General features: G+C 44.6%; 1 protein-coding gene across 8 annotated transcripts in view; it reads left to right on the forward strand.

The window, feature by feature from the left end:
* LOC138349726 (peroxisomal acyl-coenzyme A oxidase 1-like) overlaps window positions 1-19,827 on the forward strand; it is a 235,755-nt gene that overhangs the window by 183,120 nt on the left and 32,808 nt on the right. For all 8 annotated transcript variants that reach the window (XM_069321652.1, XM_069321650.1, XM_069321656.1 and 5 more), the window contains exons 6-11: window positions 1,804-1,923; window positions 2,638-2,762; window positions 8,258-8,418; window positions 9,014-9,176; window positions 9,379-9,569; window positions 15,469-15,581. In XM_069321652.1, coding sequence (XP_069177753.1) covers window positions 1,804-1,923; window positions 2,638-2,762; window positions 8,258-8,418; window positions 9,014-9,176; window positions 9,379-9,569; window positions 15,469-15,581 — 873 coding nt within the window. The remainder of the gene's footprint in view (window positions 1-1,803; window positions 1,924-2,637; window positions 2,763-8,257; window positions 8,419-9,013; window positions 9,177-9,378; window positions 9,570-15,468; window positions 15,582-19,827) is intronic.

Consider the following 19,827-nt stretch of genomic DNA (forward strand, 5'->3'; position numbering starts at 1 on the left):
CATGGCTCAAGATAAGATGTCCAAACCACACATCAGAAAATGAATAAACAACAATGTTTCGATCCGTCTCAATTAGTATCAAACTTTGTTCCAGAATGAACCAAAAAGTCATTGTTTCTTCATTTTCTGATGTGTTGTTTGGATATCATGATAGGATGAATTATGAGAACCTTCAACTCCAGGGATCCAATCACAATGGTCATACTATTCAAATCACTTGTACTGTCCTGTCTGGAGTGCTGCTTGATACTCACTTCAGAGCAGGAATGATTGCTGAAATAGAGGGAATTCAGAGAACATATACAGGATGCATAGACATGACAAAGCACTTAAACTATTGGGATTCTCTCAATGCTCTCAAAATGTACTCTGTAGAAAGGAGTTGAGAGAGGTATCAAATAATATATACTGTACATGGAAAATACTGGAGGGCAACCGGACATCCTTTGTGTCCGGTTGTGGCCTGCGCCGTTATTTGCACGCAACGGCTTCTGTTTCCTTGGACGCGCTTTGGGTCGATCCGGTTTCCCTCCTTCCCTGTTCGCGAGTGCAGGTCTCCCAGGTCGTCCGCAGGGTTATTAAGGCCAGACAGCCTGCGGTCTATCTCTGTGCCCATGATGTTCATAAGTTCGCTGCCCTTGCTGCCGTTTTTGGCAACATGTCTTAGACTGGTATTCGGATGCGGGGTTTTTGAAGGTCGAACAGGGTCTTGGCTACATGCTACCTCGTGAACATTCCTGGGCCTAGTCGGACCTGTGTCGCTTTGGGTTGGCGGTTGCAGCCAGTTGTGGGCAAATCTGGCTCCAGTATAATACTAAGAAAATGTATAATTATATGAATGTAAATAATGATAAATTCTAAGATAGCTCGAAGGACCAGAATGAGTAATTAAATGAGAAAATCAGTGGCTTATAGATCTATGATTATATAAATAAATTCTATTAATTAAGCAATGACTGTAAATTATATAATTCTAGAGCCAGCCTCCCATGACACATTTTGGGGGGGTATTCTATAAGATTAATTTGTGTAACATATTATGCAATAATAAGAATAAATATAATATGCACACACATAGATAATATGTAAAATATATAATGCAAAAAATACTACTGCAATGTGAAGATTAATAATACATAAATGGCAGTATCAGATATATAGATATGTATATGGACTCTGAATAATAAAGTACTATCTACAATGAAAACTGATTATGTCTCAGCTGTGACAGGGGACGTAGATGTAGTCCACTGTACGCCAGGCTGGAAACAGTTTGAGATAGTGTTACTTGGCACACGTGAGGGTATGGCGGTCACACGCTTCCTCAGGGGTGTTGCACCATACTGCAATAATGATAATTCCGTAATTTCCACCTCCAAACTAGTATTCACACATATAAGGTAATATCTAAATATTTGGAGGGGGAAAGAACTGCACTTACATGGAATTTTGGGTATGCCCGCAGCATGACGACATGGCTACCTATATTAATCATATTTAAGAGCTCTATAAATATTAATGAAAGTTAAAATGCCTGCCGAAATGCCTGGGTTTTTATAGGTCTACAGATTCCATAGTTCAGGTTGAATTTGTGGCCCTGTTTTCTACAAATCTTGGATGAATGTTATTTAATGATTCATTTTGCTTCAGATTTTCTGCCATTTATTTGATCATGCAATCTCAACTATGTAAACAGAGAAAATGTAAGGTAACCATTTTCTGAGCCCTGGAATACCTGTTGCCGTTTCTTGTGCCGCATCTGTGTAGCTGTATAGTTTATACTGTACATTGTATATTTTTCAGTGGGCAAGACAGCAAATTATGCATTGGTGATGGCCCAACTGTACACAAAGGGCCAATGCCATGGTCCTCATCTGTTCATGGTTCAAATAAGGGATGAAGAAACTCACCACAGTCTCAAAGGTGAGTTCAATTATCAGTGAACTGTGAAGACTGTTAACAAATAACTTAACTACTAAGATATCTATGTATTACCGCTACATAATCATCACGAGGGTCATGGTAGTACAATCGGGTTCATTCTCAACCCACAATCAAGAATTCTGGATTTGAGTCTCGGGCGGGACAGTAATGGTTGGGCACATTTCCTATCACCTAATGCCTCTGTCCACCTAGCAGGAAACAGTTTCCCAGGAGTTAGCCAGCTTGTTGTGGGGTTGCATCCATGGGAGGGGTCAGTAATTAAACCCTGGGGGGGGGTGACCTCGGTATAAGCCTAACATTTACTCTATACTGACTTGGAATGGATTAGAGTAAAAAACCAAGGTATCACTGTAGTAAGTACAGTATGTAGCCTTATAGATACACATACCTCTTTATTATTTAGCTTACTGGTGACTGAATTCTCTTGTATCCAAGATATCCCACCCTGTACTGAGGTTTTGGTCGTTTAAATGTGTGCCTCCAGTGTTCACCAAGATGGAACGTTCAAAGTTACCAGCAAAGTAACCAAGATATGGGGCTATTCTATACAGCTTAAATGAATCTGCCTGGAGTACCTTATTTTACATACACACTTTTCTTGAAGCTGTCCAACTATTCCCACTTTCTTTTAGATACAATATTAAAAACTTGGCTTATTAAAGGTTTTGTTAAACATTTTGCTATCTTCACCAGGAATCACAGTTGGTGAAATTGGTCCTAGGATGGGTATGAACACCAATGATATTGGTTTCCTGAAATTTGATAACTACCGCATTCCCCGCTCAAACATGCTCATGAAGAACTCTCAGGTTCTTGAGGTAAGAAAAACACAGATTTTCTGTGGGAGCCTCTTTGGCTCCCTGGAGCTATATAGTACTGATATACTCTACATTAGGGGCTTCAATCAATGGAGTTATGCTTACTAGGGACCACGAGCCAGAACCTGACCCCCTCAGAAAGGCGCAAGGAGCAATGGCCTAGGGAAATCCTCTTGATTTTGAGGGTATTCCCTGTCTGCCATCGACTGGGGTTAGACACCCAGAAAGGTAGGCATCTCAAAACAAATTCCACACAGTAGGAAATTGCAAAAAACCCAAGACCGAACAGAGAAACAGAATTCCCCAAAAGAAAACAAGAAAAACAAGCAAATGTTAACCACTGACACCATGCCTCTTGTCCATGCAACTTCTCCCCCTCCCCCACAGGGGATGGGAGGGGGAAGCCACGTTCCTCCACGCTGATTGCCCAGCTCCTCAGTTTGTAGACTGAAGCGCTCTGGGGTGCTTTGTCAACTCTGGTCTTGGTTTCCTGCAGGATTTTGTGCCATTGTGGTGTTTCTTGCATTTTATGGTGTGGTGGCCAGGAGTAATGTAGTGTACTGGGACTGCTTGCACTTAGGGCTACCTTCCTTAAGCATCCTGTAAGTACTACCCATGGGTTCTATGGTTGCCTTCCCTAGAGCTTTCGGTCCTTTACTTCCATAGGGGTTCCTGCTGCTCGACATTTACCCTACCCTTGGGGCCAGCTGGTTTTCTTTTGGCCCTTTGGCCATATATTTTCGGTGGCCCCCCTCTATGCTCCTGTGCTTGTATACTTCCCAGGGATCCAGTTAAGCCCTCTTCCCTCTTGTTGACACTCTTAGGGGCTCGCCCAACTTTGCAGCACCGTTACCTGGGCTTCCCGTAAGCAAAACCCCCTATGAACCCTGAAGAACTCCATCGGGGCTTGACAGACCCATGGAAGCGTCTTCCAAGTCCCATCTCGCCTTATGCGAGTTTGCAAGTTGTTCATTACCCTTCTCTCAGGGTGACGATCCCATCAGTTTTGCCGCCATCATGCTGCTTGTGGGGTCACTGACACCATCGATCTGGGGTCGAGCGGATCTTTTTCCCTGCTCGTTCTCCAGTTTACCCTTTCTTCTTTGGAAGATCTTGGGGGTCAAGCAGCGGTCGCCTTACTTGATTGGTTTAGTTCTTTCAACGTGCTAGGTTGGTTGCCCGCTCGAATGCCCCAGGGCTGCCCCGTTTTGGTTAGGTCAGATTTGAGGGCATTGGTCGCTTCGACCTTGGTTCAGTCCGCACCCCTGGGTCCTTTCCCTGTTATTGGGATTCCTCTGCTCCTCCATACCCCTGCCGGCCCCCTAATGTCTGAGGGTTTTGGAGTTGGGATGGGGTTTAGTTGGGGATGAGACTCGGGCTGCTCCGGGGGCTGCCCCATTTGTTGTGGGGATAGAGGCATTTGAGCCTACTCCTCCCGCAGAGACTTCTGGGCCTTACCAGCAAGCCCCCTTATTGTTTCCTTTTTCTTGGACTCTGCATTTCTTCTAGGGTAGTGAGCATGGAGGGCAACTCTGCCCCGGGGCCCCTCTCTCGGTTTTTTGGGGGGGCTGTGGTGGAAGCCCACTAGCAGTTCTGGGGCTGTTTGCCCCCCTGCCTTTGCTCTTTCGATCCAGGTGGCTGTTTTGTTCAGTTGCAGCCGTCTCCTTCTTTTCTGGTGCAGAACGAGATGGTGAGCTTCCGGAGGGGCCCCTGGTTTCTTGATGCTTGGTTGGTCAGGCCAGGGGTGCATCAGGTGTTGTGGCTGGTTGCAGCTCTGTGCAGTTACCTGCGCATTTCGACTTCTGTGGACGTGATTTGGGTTGATCCTATATTTCTCTCAGGTCATCCACAGGATTAAGTCTCGCCAGCTTGTGGTCTACCCTTGTGCCTATGATGTTTGTAGGTATGCTGTTTTGGCTGCTGTGTTTGGGAACATGTCTTAGGCTGACATTTGGGAACATGTCTTGGGCTGACGGGGTCCTGGCCGCCCGGTATTTGGTGAATGTTCTTGGTCCCAGCCTCTTTTGTGTGGCTTTGGGTCGCAGGTTGCAGTCAGTTGTCTCATCTTCGAGTTGATGCTCGCAGTGCATCCGCCTCCTGGGTAAGTCCCTCTTTTACTTATCTTTGGTTATGTAGCTCAAGGGAGCCGAAGGGGCTCCCCACAGAAAACCAGCATTGAATGTAATGAAACGCCATTTTCTGGGTGAGCCTCGGAGGTTCCCTGGCACCCTCCCTCCCTCCAGTCGGCAGTTTCGTTTTTGATGCTCATCCTCCGAATTTAGAAGCTTGGCTGCCGGCACGGGGGTCCAGGGCTTCCCCTTCTCCCTAACATTTGTTAGGCTGTTGTTAACATTTGCTTGTTTGCTAGTTTCCTTGTTTTCTTTTTTTCGGGAGTACTGTTTCTCTGATCGGTCTTGGATTTTTTGCAATTTCTTACCATGTAGGGTTTGTTTTGAGATACCTACCTTTCTGGGTGCCTAACCCCAGTCGATGGCAGACAGAGAATACTGTCAAATACAAAGGAGGTTACCCTAGGTCGTTACTCTCCTCACCTTTCTGAGGGGACCAGGTTCTTGCTCATTGTCCCAGTAGGCAGAACTCCATTGACTAAAGCCCCAAACTAATATAATGTATCAGTCCTATATAGCTCCAGGGAGCCAAAGGGGCTTACCCAGTAAATGGCATTTCATTACATTAAACGCTAGTGTTTTATTTAAATTTCCTTCAGTTTATTTTGATTTTCACACTTTTAAAATGACCATTTCTGGAAGGAGTCCCTTTGGCTCCACGGAGCTATCCAGGGTGATATGTGTATCCCTAGACTTTGGCATCAGTCAGTGTGAATGGAGTTCTAGGCCTACTGGGGACCATGCGCTTGTTATTTGGAGTATTCTATATCTGCCATTGACCGGAACAGACACCCAGAAAGGTAAGCACCCCAAAACAAACCCGTATTCTGGTTAAAACAACTAAAATAGACAAACGAGTGGACAGAACTCTCCAAATAAAAACGAGCAAACGAGCATGACGTCACACGAGCCGCACCTCATGTCTGCGCAGCTCCCCTCTCCTCGGGAGGGGCAAGAGGGAGCCCCAAACCCCCGCACTGGCGATCCACCCTACAGTTCTGAGGCTGGATGTCAAAAACACATGAAAAACTGCCAACTGGAGGGACGGAGGGGAGGGTTACCAGGGAGCCTCCAAGACTCGCCTAGAAAATGGCGTTTCATTACATTTAACGCTGGTTTCCTGGGGGAAAGCCCCCTTCAGCTCCCTGGAGCTAACTACCCAAAGACAAGGACAAAAAAGGGACAAACCCAGGAGGCAGAAACCACGCGCCTGAACCCGAAAGCAAAACAACAGGCAACACCATATGACTCCGCGGACGACCCAGGAGACCTGAACCCTGGAACAGGGACGAAGGGACCCCAGGTTAACCTAAAGCACATCCAGGGCCACAGAGGCCGTGGCACGCAGGCAATGGCTAGGAGCCACAACAGGTCACAAGAAGGTGCATCCCGGCCAACCAACCAAGCATCAACAACCCCAAGGACTCTTTCCCCCCCCCCCCCCCAACCCAGAAAACAGCTTTATTGTAACAAAATTAAATTTGTCAAACATGCATCTTCCAAGCCTGGAGGATGAGCAGGAGCATTGTCGAGGAGTAGCAGGGCCTTGAGTGGCAAACTTTTCTCCTGCAGATATTTTTTTATGGCAGGGTAAACCACCTCATTCACCCACTCGGTAAAAAATTGCCTTGTCACTCATGCCTTACTATTAGCACCTCCACATCATACACATTTGGCTTTTCTGCCCATATATTTTTTGGAAAAAACCTGGATTTCAGAATGATACACAAGCAAGGGATTAATTTTCAAATTGCACCTCGCATTACCACACAGCACAAAAGTAAACCTATCTCTCATAGGCTTGTCTGGACAATGACTTCTCCTGGGTAATGTATGTCCTCTTAGGCAGTCTTTTCCAGAATAGTCCTGTCTCATCACAATTAAACACTTGTTGTGGTAGGTATCCCTCATTCTTTACAAAATCTTTAAATTCGTCAATAAATCTTTCAGTTGCTGGTTTATCTGAGCTGGCAGCCTCCCCATGCCTCACGACACTATGAATACCACTTCTTTTTCTAAATTTCTCAAACCATCCCCTGCTTGCCTTAAACTCTTTCGTATCTGCAGCCCTCGTTCCAGGGGTTTTCTTTAAAAGGTCTTTGTGCAATTGCCTTGCTTTCTCACAAATGATGGCCTCTGAAATGCTATCACCTGCTAACTCCTTGTTGTGTATCCAAATTAATAAGAACTTTTTAACATCCTCAAGTGTTTGTGTTCTTTGTTTCGTGATTGTTGGTACTTCTTTTGCCACTTTAGCACTTATAATGTCCTTTTTCTTAGCAAGTACAGTGCATATCGTTGACATAGATTTGTTGCACTGCCTAGCTAGTTCAACAACCCGTGTATCATTTTCATGTTTATGAATGATCTCTTGTTTTTTCCTCTATGGTCATTCTCACATGTGTTTTCTTGCCCTGAACCTTACCACTGGCTTTCTTGGGACCCATGGTGAGATATATAATCATAACTTTTATGTTCAAAATACCAAAAAAATCCAAAAAAAAGATAATCTTTACAAAGAATTCAGACGCGATTGTCACTGGTAAACTGAGGGGCGAACGCCATGCTACCACACACTAGGTCAGCCATACGTGTATCAACAAACTTCGTTTCCCAAGGCAAAGCTCGTAACCCAATTCGTATTTTCTGAAGAAATTGGGGTCGTAGGTAAAAAAGTTCGTAAATAGGGGCATTCGTAAGCCGCGGTGTCATTGTATGTTGCTTTTTCTTTCTGTAATATGATTTGTGTTTTACAAGTGGCTTCTCTCTTGATATTTTCATTTTTTGCTGTAGCTGAGTATGAATTTATCAGAAAAATTATGGGGAGTTTAGGAAAATAATGAATAAAATTACACGTGCAATACAGTAGTTTAGTTGTACAAGGCTAACAAAATGAGACTTCATCCCCCCCTCCTTAGTGCTTAAAATTGAAACATTAAAATAAAAAATTTCTTAAAGTTTTGTTAAAAATATATGAAAGCTGTGCTTGATACCACGAACGTAGCTCTCATCTTGTAACTACACTTAGGTAATTACCTTGATAACTTAAGACATGCTGGAATGTAGATACCTTTCTTGAGCACCGTTGTGCCAACAGACCATACCTGGTTTTACCATTAATTTCAAAAATATTTATTTTTTAAATTGGCAGCCAATAAATAAAGTTTATGTGATTGCCTGTAACCTTATGATTACACTGCTTTAAGAAATAACTGTACATGAGAATTCTTACATGTCTTTCATAATACTTGTAACTGAATTTGTTTCATATTTTATTTGTTAATAATAATAACTTATTGTAACTTAATTAACTTAATGTTAATAATAATATAATTACATTTGTTCTTATATTCTGAATCGTAACAGGATGGGACATACGTCAAACCTGTGCATAGTAAACTAAATTATGGCACGATGATGTATGCAAGGACTGGCATTATACTAGACGCCTGCAAAGAGCTTCAGTGTGCTGTCACCATTGCTACCCGATATTCAGCTGTGCGTCGTCAGTCCGAACTAGTTCCGGGGTAAGATCTTGTTCAATATGGCCTGTCTCTATTAGTGGCCGTGTTAGGTCATGTGTTGTACTACTGTGCTAAGTTCATACCTAGCATCAACAGATTGTTGTTGTTGTTTTTTTTTTTTTTTTTTTTTTGAGATATATACAAGAGTTGTTACATTCTTGTACAGCCACTAGTACGCGTAGCGTTTCGGGCAGGTCCCTGGAATACGATCCCCTGCCGCGAAGAATCATTTTTTCATCCAAGTACACATTTTACTGTTGCGTTAAACAGAGGCTACAGTTAAGGAATTGCGCCCAGTAAATCCTCCCCGGCCAGGATACGAACCCATGACATAGCGCTTGCGGAACGCCAGGCGAGTGTCTTACCACTACACCACGGAGACTGATAAACTTATCATATTCTAATATGATAAGTTGGCTTAGTAGGCAGCCATACTTAATACCAACAATGTGAAATAATTCCTGAGAAATATACTAAGCACTGAATGTTATAATAATTCAATAACAATAAAAATTAAATAAAAGTAATAATAGAATGTCACTTGATTAGTAAATAATTATTAAAAAAAAAGTGCTATATAAATGTCTCTTTCTTTCAGGGAACCAGAGCCTCAGATTTTGGACTATCAGACACAGCAGTACAAGCTGTTGCCTCACATTGCATCTGTGTTTGCTTTACATTTCTCAGCAAACAGTGTAGTAGATACCTACATGAAAGCATTATCAAACATTTCAAAAGGCAGTATGGATTTTTTGTCAGAGGTGAGACAAGGCTTCCAACTTGTCTTTCAGTATGTATCAATATTCTGAAAAATTACTTTCTTGATACAGAATCAGAGATATTTATCCACAGAAATGTAAGAAAATAATTTAAGTATTAAATGAGCCATATTTTAGTTTTATATTAAGAATAAATATACTGTTCAAGGATTTCTAATAATTACCCACTACCATAATATTGCAGCTACACTTCCTGACAAGTGGCCTCAAAGCCCTTAGCACCACTGATGCAGCACAGGGTGCCGACATCTGCCGTCTGGCATGTGGTGGTCATGGTTACATCGCCTCCTCCAACTTACCCCGGATCTATACTAGCACTGTAGCTGCTATGACCTATGAAGGCGAGAACACTGTCCTCTGGCTCCAGGTTGCTCGGTATGCTGGTTCTGTTCTCATTTTAAATTCTCTTAACAATTTGTATTATTTAATGTTTTTTTTAATTGACTGTAAAGGAATAAATTCAGATCCTGTACATTGAGCAAGCATTATGTCGACATTTTTCAAGATGTTAATGTAAAAACTGTGTATGTAATTTATGTATGGTATTATAATTCTCGTTTAATAATAATGTATAGGGAAAGACTAGAGCTACACACTAGTACACCTATCAAACCTTCAGTACTACTCTATTCTCTTAACAATTCACAAGCACCTACCAGAGACCAATGCCAGAATCTGGTCTACTCCGTAGAGTGAAAGGGAAGTCTGGGAGTCTATAACTAACACAGTAACCAAGAGAAAAGACCACCAGAAAGGTAGATCACAGCAACACAAGGGTACCTCAGTTTACGAATTTAATCCGTTCCTAGAGACGGTTCGTAACCCGGAAATTTGTTAACCAAAGCAAATTTCCCCATAAGAAATAATGGGAAATGAATTAATCCATTTCAGACTCCCAACAAAATTAACTTCAAAGTAAATTTTATACCTAATTCACCCAAATCTTAAATATAAAAGTATGTACAAGTTATTACTTACCTTTACTGATGACTCCTGTTGGCATATGGAAGACAGTGAGGAGGGGAGGGAGGAAGAGAGGCATTACTGGTTGGAAGCGGAGTCCCCTTCCATTATATTCATCAGGCGGTGATGACTTCTCTGGGATACACACACTGGCACGTTTTGCCTGCATACCACCAGGACCTGCTTCTGGTTCACTGCTTGATTTTCTCACTAGAAATTATTCCATTGAAGATTGTTTTTCCCTTCTTTGTAACACTTGTCTGTAGTGAAACATCACATTGTCATTAACCCTTTAACTGTGCAACGCGCCTGCAGGCCCACGTCTGGGCTGCGCTACGCGCCTCCAGGTATTTGTATTTTTCACGTTCCATTCAAAACTCCCGGGGCTACATGGGATTCACATCAGCTTCCTCAGGGCTCTTGTAAACAGACGCCATCTTTAAAAAAAATCATGGTCCATATTCCCGGGTGCGAGAGCCTCAGTAGTGAGTGAGCAACCAAGGCTGGTGCTCGCAGCCTGAGCGCACAGCACTGCTGTTCAGCGTGTGACCACAGCATCGCCTAATAATGTCAAAATATATATATAATCTGTATTTTTTAGCCATGATAGTATTATAGAAGAGTCTGAGTGTGATAATGACTGGGTACGATGTTCAAATATCAGTGATTCAATGCTGTTCACGATGTTCACAGCGCTAGCCACAGCACTACAGCATTATTTTGTCCATCTTAGAATCTTCAAACGACTTCTTGGGTTCCTTTTCAAAATAAACTTGTGGTCAATTATTCATTTAGAGGAATTAGTGACCAGGATTGTGGTTATAATCAGCGTTGTGCGTAGTATTGTGGAAGGAGGAATTTTGGTGAGGTAGGGAGGAAGGGAGAGAATTGAGGTAGCCTCACTGTTTGGCAACCACTCTTTTTTTTTTTTGCTCACCATACTAGCTTCGTGGATCGCTATGGGGAACACACATGTACATGGGTATATACAGTGTGTTTGTATAGTGTAATAACAGCAACAGGAGTATGTTGAGTGGAGCTATTTTAGTGAGGGAGGTGACGTCGTAATCGTAGCGTCGTCTGCTGTGTGATTTCTCATGCAGTGTATGATAGCCACTGTACTGTTTGGACACAATACCGGCTTACTTGCATAGTTCTGGTAAATAAAACATGTAGATAGGTATATATAACATGTGTAAATAGTGTAATAAAAACAATAACAGTATGGTGGGAGGAGGAATGTTGGCAATTAAGATGTTGAAGTGAGGGAGGGCCTGTCTGGGTATGGCTGCTCACACTCGCGGTGTTCTGAATGTGTTGATGGTGAATGTATATAGTGTGTGACAGTGTATAGTCTGTAAATAGATTGTATATATAAATAAATACAAATACAAATACAAATATTTATTCAGGTAAAGTACATACAAAGTGAAATACAAAAGTTGATGGATTTATAGATAGAGCTAGTACATACAATGCCTAAAGCCACTATTACGCAAAGTGTTTCGGGCAGGAAAAACACTAAAACTAAAACTTAATACTAATTGAGATTAAAGTATAAAGTGTGTAGAGAAAAAATCAGAAAAAATGAAAAAAGGGGGGGGGGGGAAACATGGCAGAAAAAAAACAAAAATACAATTTGGTCAACAAACAGCATTGTTTAAATTCGTAGACATGGGTTGACATTTAGGGGTAAGGTAGGTTACATTGAGTTAATTAGGTGATACTTAGTTTTTATCTTAAACTGGTTGGGAGAGGTACAGTCTTTAACATAATTGGGAAGGTCATTCCACATTCGAGGTCCCTTGATTTGTAAAGTATTTCTAGTTTGACTAAGTCATACTCTTGGAATATCAAATAGGTATTTGTTTCTGGTGTGGTGCTCATGGGATCTGTTACAACCTTCTAGGAAGCTTTTAAGGTCAGGATTGACATTACAGTTCAGCGTTTTATATATATAAAATACACATGAGAGGATGTGCAGTGACTTAATATCTTACATATTCAGAGATTTGAGTAAGGGTACCGAGTGATGTCTGGGGCCAGAGTTAGATATTGTCCTAATAGCAGCTTTGTGTTGAGTAATTAGAGGACGTAAATGATTTTGGGTAGTAGAACCCCAAGCACAAATACCATAGTTGAGATAAAGATAGTTGAGAGAGTAATAGTGTCACCAGGGCAGGGCAAGGTACATAATATCTGATCTTAGAAAGAATGCCAACAGTTTTTGAAACTTTTGATACATAATATATACATAAATTATGTATAAATACATAAATTAGCATGATACATGGTAAATATGTGCAACATATGTGTATACAAGTGTCATGCACGTAACACAGTGTCCTCGGACAGTACGGATGTTTTACTGCCATAATATAGTGTATGTGTTCATTACACATAGGATTAGCATGTAAAAACAAATAAAATGTATTTGGAACTGTGCGCAAAAAATGAACAAAAATATATTCGCGGCAACTCGTGCGCCCCGCCCCAGGTGCCCTACTGGCCCCGGGAGCATACGTCACGGGTGAACGGGGAATGATGATGTCACGCGCCAACTTACGGATCTAATAGGAGCCAAAGTAAGTACAATTTTGAAATTTTTTTTACATACCCATACTGAGGGAAGGGTTTTTGACACTTTAAAAAACAAACGAATTTTTTCAAGAGAATTTATTTCCTGTGCACTGGGGGGGTGTCATATTTGAAGGCAGCGCAGTTAAAAGGTTAATAACATCAATACAACGGCCTGCTAAAGCTTTATCTCGGTGATTCTTTTCAGCAAAACTTTGCAGTTCTTCCCATACTGCACACATTTTCTTAATGAGGAAGGGACATCCTCTACTGCCTCCTCCTCCTCCTCCCCTGAAGAGTTGTTATACTGCCTAGCTAGTTCAATAACACGTGTACCATTTTCATGTTTACGAATGATCTCTTGTTTTTCCTCTACGGTCATTCTCACATGTGTTTTCTTGCCTTGAACCTTACCACTGACTTTCTTGGAACCCATGGTGAGATATATAATAACAAATTTCATGTTCAAATAGCCAAAAATCCCCCCCCCCCCCCCAAAAAAAAAAAAAAAAAAAAAAAACTAAATCCTTGCAAAGAATTCAGGCGCAATAGTCACTAGGCGGGAGGCACTAATAAACTGAGGGTCGATCACTGTGCCACCATGCGCTAGGTCGGCCATTCGCATATCAACAAACTCGTTTCCCGAGGTAAAGTTCATAACCCAATTCAAATTTTCAGAAGAAATTGGGCTCGTAACCCGAAAAGTTTGTAAAGAGAGGCATTTGTAAGATGCCCCTCTTTATGTCTATACAGTGTGTGTGTATACAGGCACCACTGTATAGACAACTGCCTGGATCACAGTTACAATACTGACTTAACTATGTAAACAATTATTACCCTGGGCTGTACTACTGGTTCATACCACCTGCTCACTACTAGATGTCAGCCCTGGCCACCTGGAGACTTAGAATGCCTACTCTGTTATTCACACACCACTCCAACTCATATTGGGTTACACAAAATCCGAGATAATAACCCTGGTGGAGCAAAAGAATCGCAAACCCAGAGCCAGGGAAGAGAACCCTGAACCAAAGATGGAGTATAAATAACAGCAAAGGATAATGTAATGTGGTTGATACAAATACTTGTGAAAGCTAAAATTAAATAAAAAGCAAACAAAGGACCCTACAACAAACAATTGTTAGGGAAAAACCAATACTGTACTAATTTGCTTCAAAAAGTAGCAAAGAACTCCATGTAGATGCAAACAGCCCTACTGTACTAGGTGTATGAGTAAAGCAGGTAGTGTTGTAGGATCTAGAGTGACCTGGCTGCCATCTTGTGCAGACTAGAATTTGGTTGTCAATTTCTCGAATAAGTCAGGAGTATTGTTCTCTTAAGGCTGCATATGCTCAGGGTTCCCTTCGCTGAGTGCTCCTTAAATGATGCCCTTGCATAGTCAGGGTTATCTTCCCTGGTATGTTTGGGATACACTCCCTTAGGCGTGTCTCCTCGCTTGTCGTGCACCTCTCCCTTCAGATAACCCAGTTGAGCTTGAGCTTTCTTTCTATTTCTTGAACTTGCTGTCTTTCTTGGGGTTGGGAGTGTTTTTTTTGCTGGGGATGGAGGGTGCACTGCGGTTCAAATGAGCTTCTGGAGGGGTCCTTGGGTTATTGACGCTTGGTTGGTTCAGTTGGGGGTGCGTCATGTGTTGTCCAGTTGCGGCTTTTTGCTGTTACCTGCGTACCGTGACTGTGGATGCACTTTGGGTTGATCCGGTTGTGCATTTTTGTTGCCTTGAGTCGCAGGTTGCAGCCTCTTGTCTCGGCTTCGCATTGCGGAGTTTGTGGTCAGCCCTTTCTTTTCCTTCTCCTTGGGCATGAAGCTCCAGTGAGCCGTAGGGGCTCCCCACAGAAAACCAGCTTTGAATGTAATGAAACACCATTTTCTGGGTGAGCCTCGGAGGCTCCCTCCCACCAGTCGGCGATTTTTTTGCGTTGGTTGAAGCTTAGCTTCTGATCTGATGCTAGGCAGCTGGCGCAGTGAGGTCCGGGGGCCCCCCCTCCCCCTCTCGGGGTGGGGAGGGATGCGCGGACGAGCGACGTGGCAGTAAAGTGTGATGTTTGCTTGTTTTCTTGTTTCCTTGGGATTGTAGGGAGTTTCTACCTCTCTGTTCGGTTTTCTGTTTTAGTTTTTTACCATGTGGGGTTTGTTTTGTTATGCCTACCTTTCTGGGTGCCCAACCCCGGTCGATGGCAGATAAGGAAAACCCCAACCACAAGGGGGTTTTCCAGGACCATTTCTCCCTGAAACCTCTCTGAAGGGGCCAGCTTCTGGTGCTGGTCCCTGGTAGGTCTGAACTCCTTGGCTAATGTACCGGTCTAATATAACATAAATTAGCCTGATAAGCTCCAGGGAGCCTCCGGGGCTCTCCCAGAAAATGGCGTTTCATTACATTCAACGCTGGTTTTTTGGCCTTAGGTAAAGTGTACGTCAAAATGCGATGTGCTATTAGAAGGACGGGTTGCTGTGAGGGGCTGCCACTGGTCCCCAGTAAATCAAACAGAACCCTTCATGACTGATGTGACCTTTTAGTATGCAGCAATCTCAGGAAAATAGCCTCAGGACACTGCCATGGCTCCTCCAGAAACTGGCATTTCATTATATTAAATGCTGGGTTTTTATTAATAACAAATGTGCACAAATGTTATTAATAACAAATGTGTACAAATGTAACTCGTACAAATGTGAATAAATTTGTTTGTTTCCTCATAAAAGACTATACCTTTTACAGGCATCTCATCAAGTCTTATCGTACAGCTAGTGAGAATAAGCCAGTTTTTGGGTCTGTTGCTTATTTGGCATTGCAGCCTACCATGCCTCCTACACCACCGTTCTCAAATAGAGGTGATGAAATGCAAGAAATTTTGGGTGTGACATAGTTCTATATCATTTTTCAAAATTGTTTTTTAAAAAACAGCATTGAATGTAATGAAACGCCATTTTCTGGGTGAGTCCCGGAGGCTCCCCAGAGCTATACAGGTTGAATGGATATATATAACTTTCTGGCATCAGTCAATGCATGGAGTTCTTGCCTACCGGGGACCACGAGCCAGAACCTGGCCCCCTCTAGAGAGGCACGAGGAGCAATGGTCTATAGAGACCCCCCTTATGATTGGGAGCATTCTATGTCTGCCATCGACCGGGATAGGCACCCAGAAAGGTATGCGCCCCAAAACAAACCCCTATTCTGGTAAACTATTGTGACCGAAGACCAAACAGGTGGACAGAACTCCCCAAATGAAAATTAGCAAACAAGCATGACGTCATCATGTCGCTGCGTCGCTGTCTGCGCAACCCCCCCCTCCCTGGGAGGGGGAAGGGGAAGCCCCAGACCTACCCACTGGCGACCCAACCTTCAGTCCTTAGGCTGGATGTCAAAAAGCGAGAAAACACACACACACAGAGGGAAGGAGGGATACCGGGGAGCCTCCGGGACTCGCCCAGAAAATGGCATTTCATTACATTCAATGCTGGTTTTCTGGGAGGGGGGCTCCTTCGGCTTCCCCAGAGCTACCTCACCACAGATAAGGAAAAGAGGGCAGGATCCGGGAGGTGGATGCCACGCGCACTAACCTAAAAACAACACCACAGACTAAAAGAAAAGACCTTGCCAATGACCCAGAAGACCCAAACCCCAGAACAGGAAGGAGGGAAGTAAGGGGAAACCGGACAAACCAAAACGCATCCACAGCCTCAGAGGCTAAGACGCGCAGAGAACAGTGAAGAGCTGCAACTGAACAACAAAAGAAAGTACCCCGACCTGACCAACCAAGCAGCAACCCAAGGACCCCTCAGGAAGCAACAGACCCAAACATCACCCAAGAAGGAGACTGCATCAAAAGAACAACCTACCACGAGGACCAACGAGGCAGAAAAACACGGGCGCCAGAGGAGAGCCAGAAACTCCCCGACCCCAAGAGGTCAACACCAACAGAAGGAGACTCGAAAAACAAAAATACACCAGAACTGAAGGGACCACGACAACCGAGGAGAAGAAGAAAATAGACCACCCGGGCCAATGACTAGGACAGCACCAGAAGCGCAAGATCAGACCGGAGGCGAAAGAATGCCCAAGACAGCAAGCGGAATGGAGCAGAAGAAACAGCAACACCGAACGCAAGCTGGAGTGGCTCCGGCAGCGCTACCTATGAGGCAAAAGTACAAGGCACCAGAAGACGGTTCCAGAACAACCCTGAAGGGAAAGACAAAACAACCCTATCGGAGACTAACGAACCCTTCGCAGTGATCTTTCGTAGTGATAAGAAAACCAGAAGGACCACCAGGAACCACACATCGCCGCCGAGACGAAGCACTTAGGCGGGAGACCAACAAAGAATCCACCAGTACCCCCACAAGCGACGAGAACATGATACAAAAACCCCAGACAAGGAAGACTCGAGGGGAAAGAATGCACCACAGGGCTGGACCAATCCGCAAAAAGAGGCGGAGTCGCGGGAAGCTCCACAGGATCAGAATCGAGGAAAGTAGAGCCCCCAAACAAGGCTGGCAAAAACCAGAAGGAATGGCTACCAGGGAACCAGGAACATAATCCCGATGAGCCGAAGAGGAACCAACCCGGACGAGCAGAAAGGCCCCCATCTGGGAGGAATCCCCTCCCCCCAGGACCCTGGAAGGACCAACACGGCCAAACACCGAAGAGCCAGGGGCCAGGCAAAGGCCAATGAGGAAACCGAGCACCACAAACTAAAGCGCGAGAAGCGAAGCAAAAAAGCAGTGACCCTGCAACCCTAAGGAGCAGCGCAACCAACCCCAGCAGGGAAGAATGAGGCACGCATCACCGAGATACACCAGAGAACTACTCAAGACATGTACCACAAGAAAACAAAAACGCATGGTCTGGAAAAAGAACAAGGAGAAACGGGAGCCAGGACCGGAATCCAAGCTACCCGTCCCAATAAAAGGAACCAGAAGGGCAGGAGCGGTTGACCAGAAGACCACATCCTCCCGCAGACATTGCAACAAGGGAGAACAAGAAAAAAGTGAACTCAGTTCCAAACTGAACACTGGGGAAGTCCAAAATCAAGAACATGGACAGAAGCCCACCCCAGCACCTAACAACAGTATAGCCAATAAGCACCAACCAAGATTCACAGCCATGTGTAGCATAGAGGGAAGAAAACAAAAAATAGGCAAGGGAAAAAACCAGAATACGGACCAAGTAGCCACCAGCAAAGCAATGTCAACAACCAACCACAAAGTGTGGTGTGCGAGGTCGCACAGACACAGAGGGACACCATGGATATCAGGGTGCACCCAGGCACCGAAGATAGGCAAGGAATGCCCAAAGATCGAGAAAAAACCCAGGCGCCGAAAAACGAAACAAAAAGCACCGAAATGCGGGGCAGTGCCCCCCAGTACAACAAGAACAAAATACACGAACAAAGTAGTCACTGTGAGACACATGCAAAGTGTCCAAGCAAAGCACACAACACCTAACACCCCTGTTAGGAGCCAATGACACTACCCTGTCAAGTGGGGAAGCGACTGGGTAGACAAGGACGGAACAATTAACACAGGTGGTACTTGCACAAGGGGACACAGGTGGAAGTCGAGTAACCAAATGAGCCACAGACACATAGAAAGAACCATATCAGTGTCAGTAGTCAGGAAGTGGAATGCACTAAGAAGTGACGTGGTGGAGGCAGACTCTATACACAGTCGCAAATGTAGAGAAGATAGAACCCAGTAGGCTCATGAAGCTGTACACCAGACGATTGACAGTGGAGAGGCCAAACCAAAGAGCCAGAGCACAACCTCCGCAAGCACAACTAGGTGAGTACGAAGAGGCAAGGATCCCACCAACAGCGAGAACCAGCACCCGGCCGACAGATTCGCCGGACAGTACAATCTCGCCTGCAAAACAGACACCACCGTGTCACGAAACAGCTGAGCCGTGCTATGTAACAGGAGCATCCCTAGTGGAGAACGCCCAGAGGAGCGAGCCCAGTAGGAAAAGACAAGGTGCATGCAGTACAGAGGCGGAGGAAGTGCCACTCCTAGCTGCCCACACTCGCTTCAGAACATCAAGTAACCAGGGGGGTTATGAACTGAAAGAAGAGGAGCGAAAACAGCATGGAATCCACGAGAAAGAATGCGGAACACTAACACACGTGTACACTGCCCAGAAACAAAACGATTGCCCCGGCCCCAGCGCTCAAGGTATGAACCACACTACCTGTCTTCCGGGCGGTGCGGCTCGTACACCAGTCGTATGTATACATATCGTACATACACCAGCAAGGTGTATGTACACACGTACAAGGCAAGGTAACGAAGACGAGGAATAGCAAAAGAGGAAGGAGAGACAAAGTGAATATAAAAGAAGGACTGGAGAGAAACCTCACCGGAAGTCAACAGACGTTCCAAGAACATTAGAAGTACCGAAGAGGTTCATGAACCAATGAAAATCGTGACAAACAAGCACAAGCGCACGGAGGCACATACGGGCCCAAAGACACCCCTGACCAAGCGACGGGCAAGGATCCCGAAACGAAGAGAATAGCAACATGACATAAGCGCAAAAAAGGTAAGGAAAGGGGTGAAAAGTACCCCATGAGGCATCCCTAAGGAGCAGCCAACTTCCCAGGAAGAACGGAACCGAACGGACCCGAAAAGACACGGAACCAAACCCAGGGAGGGGTAGACCCAAGACCAACACGAACGCAGAGGGGGAAGGGAAAACCCCACTCTGAGGAACTGTAAGCCCTGCTCCGAGGGTACAAAAACCCCAAGCGGGGCAAAACGGGGCCTAGGCCCCCAGGCAACTCCTCCCCAACCCCGGGAACCCTTACGGCACGACCCGGGACCCGAGTCGTTCCCCCCAAAGCCCCAGCCCCACAAAGAAAAGCCGAGGCAGCCATACAAAAACTCTAAGGAAGGGAGCCCACTGGTCAGACCTATACGGCATGGCTGGAGGAACAGGCTTGAATGCCTCCGCGGCCACCCCGGAAGAGGAAACTCCCAAGACTGCCCAACCCCGAAACCTGCCTACGGTTCGGAGCTGGGAGCAAGGGGAAGGAAGTATGCACAACAGAATGGAAAGGACGAGGAGGCGCCGATATAACCGGAG

Source organism: Procambarus clarkii, chromosome 10, assembly GCF_040958095.1.
Source record: "Procambarus clarkii isolate CNS0578487 chromosome 10, FALCON_Pclarkii_2.0, whole genome shotgun sequence".
Taxonomy (NCBI): Eukaryota; Metazoa; Arthropoda; class Malacostraca; order Decapoda; family Cambaridae; genus Procambarus; species Procambarus clarkii.